The sequence below is a fragment of the Hoplias malabaricus genome, chromosome 6, assembly GCF_029633855.1.
Source record: "Hoplias malabaricus isolate fHopMal1 chromosome 6, fHopMal1.hap1, whole genome shotgun sequence".
Lineage (NCBI taxonomy): Eukaryota > Metazoa > Chordata > Actinopteri > Characiformes > Erythrinidae > Hoplias > Hoplias malabaricus.
The window spans coordinates 45567438-45579594 of NC_089805.1; the positions used below are offsets into that span (position 1 = coordinate 45567438).

Genomic DNA, 12157 nt, shown 5'->3' on the forward strand with positions numbered 1-12157 from the left:
GTTGTGACTAGTAAAACAACTGCTATATTTCTTTTAGAGAAAACAGTGGTGCCTTGTTCCTATTAACGCCCTCTGGAAAGTTTCTCAACATTTATCCCTTTTTTTAATCAAAGAACATCAAATAAGTGTTTACATCCCAGCCGCTGAATCGTGTGAAAATGTGAACTTCTCCTTTAAATTTGGGCGCGTCCCAATACACCACAAGTTGTAATATCTAGGGGAAGTGTGTAGGGCGCCTAGTTGGGCGCATATTAGGACGAACCCTTGAGAAACGAGTAGGGAATATAAGCGCGAAGAGCAGCTGTCAGCTGAGTAATACCCTCGGAATTTTGCAACCAGCCTCTGTATTATCTCCCCATTCGCCAAGTAAGCGTTTAAATATTCTTTTACTACAATTACTGTTGATTAAAACACATCGTAACCGAATCTGTATCGAATTAAATCTGGCCTTTGTAACAGCAGCAGCGCTGAGAGTGAAGCTAAGGCTAAATCTAACGGAGACTAGCCTCCTGACAGCTGTTTACATTTCTAACGGATTTTTGTTTAACAATAATAAACTATTTATACCAGTTTTGCGCTTTTGTGTCTAAAAAGAGTTGCTATATACGTGTAAAAATACGAACTTACATTCCTATTTACCGTCCTCTTATTGGAACTCGCCATTCCACCTTAAATGGAGCGGGAATTGCATGTAACTCCTGTACGTTTTAAGGTGGAACGTGTAGTTCCAGTGTGGAATTGACGAATAAAGCTGGTTTTAACCCGAAGCTCAGTTTACACTCAGTGAGTATTTATTAATATATCTTTATAAACGTTAATGTATGTTAAATAAAATATAAAATTGATATCATTCTCTCAAACTACATTTAAATTGTCTACAAATGTGGAACGGGTTGCTTTAAAGCTGTTGTTTGTCCTTTAAAACGCATTTAAACAGCTGTTCTCAGGTCTGTTTTTAAACATGTCTTTATTTGTCATATATATCCTCAGGTGCTTTCATCTAAATAGTAATGTTCAGCGTTTCTTGAGAAATAATGTTATATATTTTTAAATATAATTGTGAAGATACATTATCTTTGGCAGCTGTACCTCTGTAAACACAGCTTCCTCGTGCCCTGCCCACCTGGAGTCTTTCACATGGCCCTGCCCTCACCATGTGGAAACCTACTCAGATACATTTCTATAATTCCCTGGAACAGTTCTTACAACTGAAAACAAAAATAAGACGTAGAAGTAGAAAACAACAGTGCTCTCTCTCTCTCTATCTGTGTGTGTGTGTGTCTGGGACTCCTCCAGCTGTAGTCTGGCAGTGCACAGTCATGTTTTGCTGGGGTAGCTTTGGAAGGAGGGCTGATGGACTGGCACCTCTGCACGGTAGCGTTCCTAACTGTCAGCCAGTGGTTTAGGGTAGGCTCCGGAGCCACAGCCACACTGGACTTACAGAAGAAGACTGAATGAATTTAACTCAAGTAGAAACACCCTTGCATATTTACCGCATTAGGAAACTGTACACACCTCTGATTACGCTGAAAGCCACATTACTCAGGTTTGTTTTTAATGGTGACAGAAGTCATCTGACATCATTGTTGTTGTTACTGGTCGGTTTGTGTATGTTCACATGTTTTCCAAATACACACGACTGTCCACAACAACCTCTTAACAACCTGAAACTCCTGATTTATTGACTGAAGGACCGTACAAGCAGCAGATCTCAGCTGTCCGGGCATTTTCCCAAGACTTAACCTGATCAGGCCACTGCTTGCTTACATTCATCATCTGTGAAAGTCGCGGGGAGAAAGCCCTGGGCAGATTTTGCCTCGTGAGTTGCTGGGTTAACGAAACCAGCTGAAGCTGGAGAGAGCAGAGCTGAGAGTTTTGTGCATGTGGCTGAGATAAGCCTTCCCTTTGCTGGATGAAATACTCTCACAGCTTCAGCGTCACTATCAGACCAGTACTGACGGAAAAACAAACACTGTGAAGTAGGCATGCAGCGATATGGGAATCCTGGGCCGGTGGCGATATCCGATATTATACGTGTACATATCCCATTCTTGTTTTTTAATGTAACAATTTAAATACAGTCATAGAGCTACTCAAACCAATTAAATTAATAATTATAAACACATAAATGTTAACTAAAACAAAGAATGAAACACAGAAATACCAACAGACAGCAGTGCAGCTGTTCAACATTAGATTAGTTCAGAAATAAGAGCTTCAGCTCTGCTCTCATGCTGCTCCACACTGTCAGTGGTGGAGCAAGTCCAGAACCGTCTGCATGGGTTAATGAGTCTGTACAAAGTGTAAATGTATTTCACCGAAATGATCATTAATCAGACGATGTGTGCTTCTGTCATTTAGAGACAGCCATGGCCCGCGGACACCAGAAGATTCAGTCCCAGCAGAAGAACGCCAAGAAGCAGGCGGAGATCAAGAAGTCCAAAGGACATGACCAGAAGACAGCAGCCAAAGCGGCTCTGGTCTTCACCTGCGGAGTCTGCAGGGTCAGTAACACAAAGATGTACACCTTCAGAATTCAAGTCTGTTCAAGCATTTTGACATGAAACAAACCACTGTCCACTCGTTTACGTCCCTCACCTCCTCGGTGATGGATGAGTGAGCTTCATAAATAACCCTTTATACAGTGTACATTATTTATACCTCAGTGTTCAGAAGACATGTAGCTAACTGAAAGAACGGCTTTCCACATTAGTCCACTAGAGGCCCAAAGCATCCACTGCTTGTTTGTTTTGGTGACGTAGCCTAGATCCTAAGACGAGGGCTGGTCCAGACTTTTAGGACACACTCCTTAGTAGAGTTTATCCCCCAAACCAAAGGTGTGTTCTGCCCTGACACTACAGTTGTACCGTGCCTGAGCACAATTGTCCCCCTCCCTGCTCCGTCACTGGTCTGTGCTCACGCTGTGGTTAATGTTCAGGGCCTGAGCATGCGTTTGTCATTGGACAGTGGTGTTAGGCTGCGTTTGACCTCGTCTTTGTGCTCTCATATAAAGGTGGGTCCTGCGCTGTGATTGGACAGATTCAGACGAGGGGGCGGGGCCATTCAGAGTCTCCACTTGACGTCAGAAGTGGAGCAGAATCAGAACGCCTTAGGCAGAGCACGGAAAACTGATTGGGTGGGTCTTGTTTCACAGTGTGTGGGTTGGTGGGCTCCAGATTCCGAACATACACCGAAGAAGTGAGTTCTTCACAAGTCCCTTTTAAGCTCAGCTGGCTTCACGCGCACTGCCCTGAAGGCTGGCAGTAGGCCTGATGTTTCTTGTCTTCCGCGGTGCAGAGTTAGCGCCTGGTGTGTGGAATGCTCTGTAAAACAGGAACACACACTTGCGGGAGAATGATCAAACTCCTGAAGCATTTCAGTTGCAGCATTTTTATTCCTAAAAGGAAAGCAGTTTAGTTGCTGAACCTCGCGGGTGTTTCTCTCTTAATGCTCCTGCGTTCTTCAGCACTTACCTCATCTTCACACGCTGCACGACCAGACGCTTGTGGACACCTTCTGATCCAACATCTCTCCTCCTGAAGTGGAAGGTGATGAGGAGTGTGTTCCTCTTCGCTGCAGTGACAGTCTCTATTCGTCTGGGTAGGCTGTAGACTCCGAGATGTCGGTGAGGATTTGATGGCCTCAGTTAGGTCAGTCACTGATGTGGGATGCCTAGTTCTGGCACTCGTCCCATAGGCATTGGAAGGAGCTCCATCCCTCCAGAGAAAACAGTCCTGCTTCTCCACAGCCTTCAGCTGAAGAGCTCTATACACGTCTAATATTTTTAAATGTCCCTCTCCTGAGTGCAGCTGTGAAATTCACATTCAAAGAGTGGAGAACTGCATGTGCACTGCTCATGTTTTCAGTGTCTGTCTTTCACAGTTTGGGGGTGGGTTCAGGGTCTTCCTCTCAGTGACTGCTATTGGCTGATGACTCTTGGTTCTGTGACTGACCGCACACAACGAGAAGAAGCCTTCTTTAAAAAAACAGTACATTTTGGGCCATTCGAGTTTGGTTTTGAAATGAGAATTTGGAAAAAAGGAGACGACCCGAGATCCCAACGAAAATAGCAAGGAAATGAAAACAGGAAAGTGCTCTCTGTCGTCTCTGTAGCGTGACACCACATCTAGCCCCTGCTTGGCATTGAAGAAGGTGATCTTAGGCTGTTGTGCAGCTGCTCCAGAGAGATTTTAAACACTGCACCTCTGTAGCTTAAATTAGCTCGATTCCCTCATTATAAGAGGTGTCCACACACTAATGGACACACAGTTAAGAAAGATCGGTGTTTCAGATATTTGGTGTTTCATTCCTGTGTAAACACGCTCACTAACATTCACTCCCTGCTGCAGAGAAAGGATCAAACGTTGAAGAACCAACGCCTTCATTCCTCACAGATCACAGACAACAACCTCAAAGTGTTATGTTCTGAGAGCAGAGATGTGAACTTTTCCCCCGCGCCGCTCATCCACCCAGGACCCCAGAGCCTTTTTCTTAGAGGGAACATGTTATGAAGAGGTTTCTAGTTCAGTGTAAGTTCACATTAATGTGAGGATCTGGAGGCTACCAACCCACACACTGTGAAACAAGACCCACCCTGTCAGTTTTCTGTGTGCTGCTCATGTGAGCTCCGCTTTAGAATTGCCCCGCCCCCTCGTCTGATTCTGTCCAATCACAGATAATAATGTTGTTTACTAGTGGGAAAATAATTTGTATATGTTTGTTTTATTTATTTCTGACAGATTTATTAAGTTTATAACAGAAGAGCTGTGGACACAGGGGTTTAAAAACTCCAGCAGCACTGCTGTGTCTGATCCACTCTACACCAGCACAACACACACTAACACACCACCACCACGTCAGTGTCACTGCAGCGCTGAGAATGATCCACCACCACATCACACCTGCTCTGTGGGGGTCCTGAGCGCTGAGGAACAGGGGGGGGGGGGGCTAATAAAGTATGCAGAGCAACAGACTACAGGTTGTAGTTTTAAAAGAACAGAGTGGTCCTGTGTGGTCAGTGGACAGTGAGTGAAGAAACAAGGAGGTGTAATGTTATGGTTGATTGTGGTTACGGCTTCACAGTCATTGTGGTGCTGCACTGAGCTGTAATTTGGGAGAATCCCAAGCCACTGTCATCGCTACCCTGTGCTCAGCGCTGCAGAGACAGCACTATGTAACTTTTGGTGGAGGGTAGGGCCGAATAAACTCTGGTGTTTTCCTCTGGTTTTAGTCGCAGATGCCCGACCCCAAAACCTTCAAGCAGCATTTCGAGAGCAAGCATCCCAAGAACCCCCTCCCACCGGAGCTGGAAGGTGTGGAGGCCTAAAGGAAGCCCCGCCGGACCCCCCCGCACTACTGGTTTAAGATCAAAGACTGTTGACCTCGAGCCTCCCGTCTGTCCTCACTGGTACACTGTTTTAGAGCGACGGCTAACGCGCCAGATCAATGTTTATTACCTCAATCTGCAGTCTGCGCCTTCTCCTGGCGAGAGCTGAGGGGAAGCTCTTATTCAGTCAAGCGCTGTCCGATCTCCGCGGCTCTGAGGAGAAACACGCGTCTGATTCTTCTCTTTCTTTCTGTCTGTCTTTCTTTCTTCGATTGTCGGCTTTTACGTTTCTTTTTCGGTGGCAGGTTCTGCGCCGCTGGTTTTGCTAAAGTTCACTGTGGTAAAGACTCGTCCCTGTGGTTCGGAGGAGGCAGTGAGGGTGAAGGCGTCCCCTCTCAGAGATCGCTGGATGTGGCCCGGAGTGACTGTAAATCCTCTCGTCGTGTTCTGTTTCCTCGCTGCAGAAATCCTGATCGTTCACTGGAGATGTTTCACTGAGATATTGCATCAATATTTAAGATAAGATTCATGCTTCTGTCGCCTGGGTTCTGCACCAGTGTAAAATAATGTTTGAATAAAAGTTTAACTTTGTTTAAGAACTTGTACTCCCACGCATCTCGTCTTTTTCTTCACAGAGAGATGCACACAGAGATGGACAGATGGATACGTAGAGGTAGCAGGATGATGGATGAGTAGAGACACAGGTAGACGTACGGAGAGAGATAGATGTATAGTGTATGTCCAATACAATGTGTTTCAATGCTAGCAATTTTATAACAGAAGGAAAAACCCTATTAACTTCAGTGTTAAAAATATTTTATTGAGAGTCATTTTGGAGCATTTCTATTGGTCCATTCATTATGAGACTTCCACACAGTGAAGCACAGCTGCTGAGTTCAAATGATGGAAACTAAACTGTCCACAAAAATGGAGATACGGGTTTTTCTTTGAAGAGTGGTAACATTATTTATATTAGAGTGTGTGTGTGTGTGTGTGTGTGTGTGTGTGTTCAATCGTGTATCAACAGGCCCGTGTGTGAGCAGGAGCACCTCGGGTCCAGGAGGATGCGCTGTTTCTAGGACAGTGTTACTGTGCACTGTTGCCATGGAAACAGCCCAGTAGGACACTTCCTGCACTGCGGGCCTGACCCAGTTGATTCCAGCACTGGTTTAAATACACACCCTACCCAAAAGTTAGTGGACACCTGCTGAATATCATCGCCTGTGCTCCTCCTCTGGCTTTACTCCAGATGTTGGAGCGTCTGTGTGAACAGCTGGGGACAGAAGGTTAGTGAGGACAGGTGCTGAGGTTTTAATCATTAGTTCTGAGACCACAGCTCCACAGCCCAGTGCTGGAGGGGGTTTTACTCCCCTCTCGCCCACGCGTGGCATTGAGCATGGTGACCTTAGGCTCCTATGTATTCCATTCTATTGGACAGTGCTTATGTAGTCTGTGTGTGCTCCTGGGCACTTCGGGACGCTCCGTTTGATCCAGAACTGATCATCACTGAACACCAGTTGCCTGATCTAATGACTGAAGGCAATCAAACGCTTACAGAAATCTTCCCCTACGTCAGAGGCAGCAAAGAAGAACAAACCGTCTGAAGAAGCCTTTGGTGAGCTGGTGTCCACAAACATTAGGCCATACGCTGTAGTAGTGCTCTTCTACTTCTGCTAAGAGGGGCTTGTTGCTGTTGAGTCCATCCACTAGGTGGCAGTGCTCAGTGTGCCTTTACAGCACAGTGAGGGTAAGTACAGTAGTTTGTTTCTGAGTTGTGTAGAACTCAGACTGCATACACTGATTTTGCTGCTTCATGCTGACGAGTCTGGAATTACCGGAATCGCAGGCTTCGGATTGGGAAACACACACACACTAATCTCAGCTCAGACACACCCCTAATTTAAAGGGACGCTTCAGTAGTTTCTCACTCAACCCTTATATCCTCTTCCGTTAGCCCTTCCGAGAAGATGAGCACAGTCCGGGGCGAGTTCCCTGCCCTGGTTCTGAACCGGTTTGGGCTGGTCACCCAGTGTGATCCTGCTGATAGTCCACAGTGTCCAAAACACAACAACAAATGGGCTGCTCTCTCCAGCTGGGTGCTTTTTGCGCCTATAGTTTTAAACTCTTTTCATCACATAATTAAAACTCGAACATTTTCCGGCTCTGTTGTTGTTTTACGGTGACTGTTGTGTCTTATTTAAAATGGTAGTGATCACTTTATTCAACTAAATATAACCTAAACAGCAACTGAAGAGTTCATTGGGCGCTGCATTTTTTATAGTGTAAACATAACACATTAATACTTAATTTTTTATGTTCAATAAGATCACAATTGGCAAATTTGATACGACACTGTTACCATAAAATGGGCGACATGGTGGTGCAGCAGACAACTCCAGGGTCAGGAGTGTGGTGTATTCTCTCTGTGTCTGTGTGGGTTTCCTCCGGGTGACTGTCTGTGAGGAGTGTGGTGTGTTCTCTCTGTGTCTGTGTGGGTTTGTGAAGGACTGGCGCCCCCTCCAGGGTGTATTCCTGCCTTGCGCCCAGTGATTCTGAGTAGGCTCCGGACCCACCGCCGCCCTGAACTGGATAAGAGTAATAGAAAATGAATGAATGATACCATAAAGTAACAAAAGAGCAGGAGAATGTTTGAGTTGTTGAATTACATGTATATGTTACACAGATAATGTTTTGAAATGTTTTTGTACGCCTAATATATATTAAATATTGTCTTTAATAATTAAATGGGAATGTTTATGCAGTGTAGTGTCCTAAAAAGGAAAATGACAGATGATACATCTAGACTAGAAAATGTAAAGAAATATCTCTATCTCTCTCAACCCCAAAAGTGACGCTGCACACGGGTGAGGCTTGAACTATTCTGTGATCCTCACAGTTTCACCAGATGTGACAGAGTTAACTTCTTTGATTTGGCTGATAATGCAGCAGCAAGGCGTGCTGCAAGAATCAAAAATAGACTCTAAACATATTTCTCTGCTAGACGTGTGAGAGCATGTGACATAAACAGCTGGTGTGAAAGACTACACTGATTTAATATAGGAGTGTATCACTCACAGCACTTACACACTCACTATGTCCAGAGTGGAAGGGGCTTCAGACAGCACTCTATATACTCAAAAGAGTATAAAAACACACACACACACACACACCTGTGGACAGTTTCACACAATCACACACACACACACACACCTGTGGACAGTTTCACACACTCTGTGTGTGTATTTTCTGGGAGGGAATCGGAGCATCTTGAGAAAACCCACACAAACACAGAGAGAACACACCACACTCCTCACAGACAGTCACCCGGAGGAAACCCACACAGACACAGAGAGAACACACCACACTCCTCACAGACAGTCACCCGGAGGAAACCCACACAGACACAGAGAGAACACACCACACTCCTCACAGACAGTCACCCGGAGGAAACCCACACAGACACAGGGAGAACACACCACACTCCTCACAGACAGTCACCCGGAGGAAACCCACACAGACACAGAGAGAACACACCACACTCCTCACAGACAGTCACCCGGAGGAAACCCACACAGACACAGAGAGAACACACCACACTCCTCACAGACAGTCACCCGGAGGAAACCCACACAGACACAGAGAGAACACACCACACTCCTCACAGACAGTCAACCGGAGGAAACCCACACAGACACAGAGAGAACACACCACACTCCTCACAGACAGTCACCCGGAGGAAACCCACACAGACACAGAGAGAACACACCACACTCCTCACAGACAGTCACCCAAGGAGAGGAGCAGACACAGGTCTCTGAGACTCTGCAGCTCTACCATGTCCATTACTCATCACTGATCACTGTATCATCACTGTATCATTAAGATCATTATTAATGTACGTTTGATGACTGGGGGAGTGTACGGATTCTCTGGCAGTGTGTGTTAAATGGGTTATTTAATCAACAGTGGTCCACAGGGAAAACATGTGACAGATAATAAAGTAGAACAGCCCCCCCCACGGAGCCTGAGTGGAAGATAATAGAAGCAGAACTTTTATTAGAACATCCCAGTGTCCTCTGCTCCAGTTTCTCAGCACCTCCAACCTCCAGCCTCCTACATCCTCTTTACACCACGCTTCACGGGTTTGTACAGAATACAGTCTGAGTGTGGTGGAGTTCAACAGGGGTGTAAAGTCAAATCATTGCGTTACATGGACAATTTGATCTGAAAACCTGTGTTTTAAGTGGAATTTGTGAAATATTAATTCTGAAATAATAGGATTACAACTGAGTTTTAAAGCATTATTTAAATGTTATATTGTTAATATAAAATGACATTATAGTGGGTGAAAATGTGAATTTTGACGTACAATTATACATCACACACACACACCGACACTTTAAAACGTATTTGTATACCTAATAAATTAATACAGGGGTAATTTGTAGGAAGAGGGGATTTGAGTCAGTGGTGTTCACAGTGGATGGAACCAGTTGTCGTACTCTAAACACCAGAAAGTTAAGACAGTTTTACAGAGATTTTACCATCATTTTCAGGACAATCTCATAGCAGACATTTACTCTGAGGCCGAATAGTTCCCAAGGAATACATTTTCAATGAGAAGCACTTACTAACCTTTAACTCACTCACCTACATACTCACGCATGTTTGGGACATGCTCCACAGGGGGGTGCAATTTAGCGCTTCACATTAAAGATACACTAGGCTCTGTTCTGTGCTGAACCATTCTGAGTAAAAAGTGTTCCCATCCCAGTAGCCGGTTCTACTGGACTCTGCTCTCTGTTTGGTTCCTGGTGCCTGGTTTGTTTTCCACTACCACTGCTTCCTTATGAAATATATCTGGTTTCATTTCAAAACTCCGCCTCTGAGGGGAACAGCGGGCTTTGGAAACCACAACAACGGCGGCAGTAATATTAAGCGTTGTTTACAGAAATATGACTATCTAAGTGTCAATTCAACAACTGATACTGAACTGATTTTCAGGTTTAGCTACCAGTATTGTGCTAATTTACACTGTGAATTGTCAAACACTGTTAAATTAATGTGCAACTGATTCTCACCCTCGGTTTGCTGCTGTGCGTGAGATGTTAAGTTTTGACCCACCCATAAACCAAAATGAACAGCACATTGTCATAATGTAGTGGAGTAAAAAGTAAGATATTTGACTTTGAAATGTACTGGAGTCACCCAATGAAAAGTTAAAAGTTGCCCAAATTGGAAATACTTCAATCAAATGAAAAAAAACTTAGGTACAGTGACAAATTACATTTACTTTGTTACTGTCCACCACTGGCGTAGAGTGACGACTCTCTCTGGACGATCAGCGCTCTGCAAGGTTTATACACCACGGTTTAGTCCCTACTCGGCTCGCTCTGAACCACGAGAGAACAGCCACTAAACAAGAACCCCGCTTCCAGAACCAGGACCTGATTTAACTAATACAGAAAAAGCAGTAGAGTTAGTGCTGGTCGTCTGCTTTGAGTGGCGTAGAGTGACGACTCTCTCTGGACAATCAGCGCTCTGCAAGGTTTACACCCCACGGTTTAGTCCCTACTCGACACGCTCTGAACCACGAGAGAACAGCCACTAAATAAGAACCCGCTTCCAGAACCAGGACCAGATTTATCTCATGGAGAAGCATGAAAGTAGAGTAGAGTAGGGACCATGCATCATTCACTTACTGGGCACACAAAACTAGACCAGCACCAAATGGCGTGACGTGGATATGGTGCCCATTCCGCCCTGCAGTGATAATTAGGCCTATTATGTAATAACAATACTAATAATAACATGTTACACTAAAATAGTGCCTTTTACACACCCATGGTCTCTTTGCGATGTTCAGGAGAGGGGATACAAATGCATAGTTTAGTGGGAGTGAAAGTATTCAGAATATAAGCAGGATTTTAGCTGAGCTTTGAAGATGAAGAAAGACTTAGAAGAGTGAATAGATGAAGTTAGCTCCTGAGGGTGGGGGCAGCAGTGCTAAAAGACCTGCCATCTATCATGCAGAGCTTGACCCTAGCTACAGCTAGAAGACCATGAATCTGAGGACCTCAGCTTGCCTGACGGGGCGTGGGGGGTGGTAAGTGTATTATGAATCCTTGTTATTGAGATGCCTCATAAAACAGCTGGTTCCATTCACCACCAGTGTAAAAAGATCTGAGTCTACAACGTTCTCCACAGTCAAGTTACAGTTCAGTGAAACAGCATTTGATACAGTGAACGTGGAGTTTGAGGTGAGTGTGTGATTTAGGGTCACAATCACCATGTTCACGTTATGTACATTAGCCTCAGAATTCCAGATGTATTTTATTCAGTGACTTGTGGAATCCCATCCCTATTCACAAAGGTGATAAGGTCAGCAGGATCTCCATTCATAGCAGGGTTAGTGATAAAGGATGTGACCCTTTGGCTGAGCAGGAGGCCCGTGAGACTGGAAGGAAGGATTCGTCATTTTGTATTCTGTTTTCAGTCCACACAACATCCTCTCTCTCTCACACACACACATACACACAGGCAAAAAAACCTCCAAGCTGCTACCGTGTCAGCATTGCTGAATCACAATTCAGACTCTTCCTCAGAAACCCACTCCTTCCTTCCTCCTTCCGTCCACAACACACACACACATTTCTGTCTTAGCCGTAGACCGTTTCGAGTGCCTGTTGGTTCTCTGTGATATTAGCAAAACAAATAAATGTTACTATCAGCAAGTAGCAAACATTTAAAATGGTTTTTCTGTAGATTTTACCTCACATGAGATCACTTTGTAGCCCTTCACTGAATAAGCGTATGCTCTGTGAAGCAGGC

General features: G+C 44.8%; 1 protein-coding gene across 2 annotated transcripts; it reads left to right on the forward strand.

Moving 5' to 3' along the window:
- The first annotated feature begins 229 nt into the window (after nucleotides 1-229).
- On the forward strand, nucleotides 230-5925 carry znf706 (zinc finger protein 706). 2 transcript variants are annotated; one of them, XM_066675870.1, is made up of 3 exons: nucleotides 230-366; nucleotides 2362-2504; nucleotides 5231-5925. In XM_066675870.1, exons 2-3 carry the CDS (start codon nucleotides 2370-2372, stop codon nucleotides 5324-5326), a joined length of 231 nt encoding a protein of 76 aa, XP_066531967.1. In that variant the 5' UTR covers nucleotides 230-366; nucleotides 2362-2369; the 3' UTR covers nucleotides 5327-5925. The 2 variants fall into 2 exon arrangements, with proteins under 2 accessions (XP_066531967.1, XP_066531968.1); XM_066675871.1 differs by lacking the exon at nucleotides 230-366 and adding an exon at nucleotides 684-783.
- Nucleotides 5926-12157: the final 6232 nt, after the last annotated feature.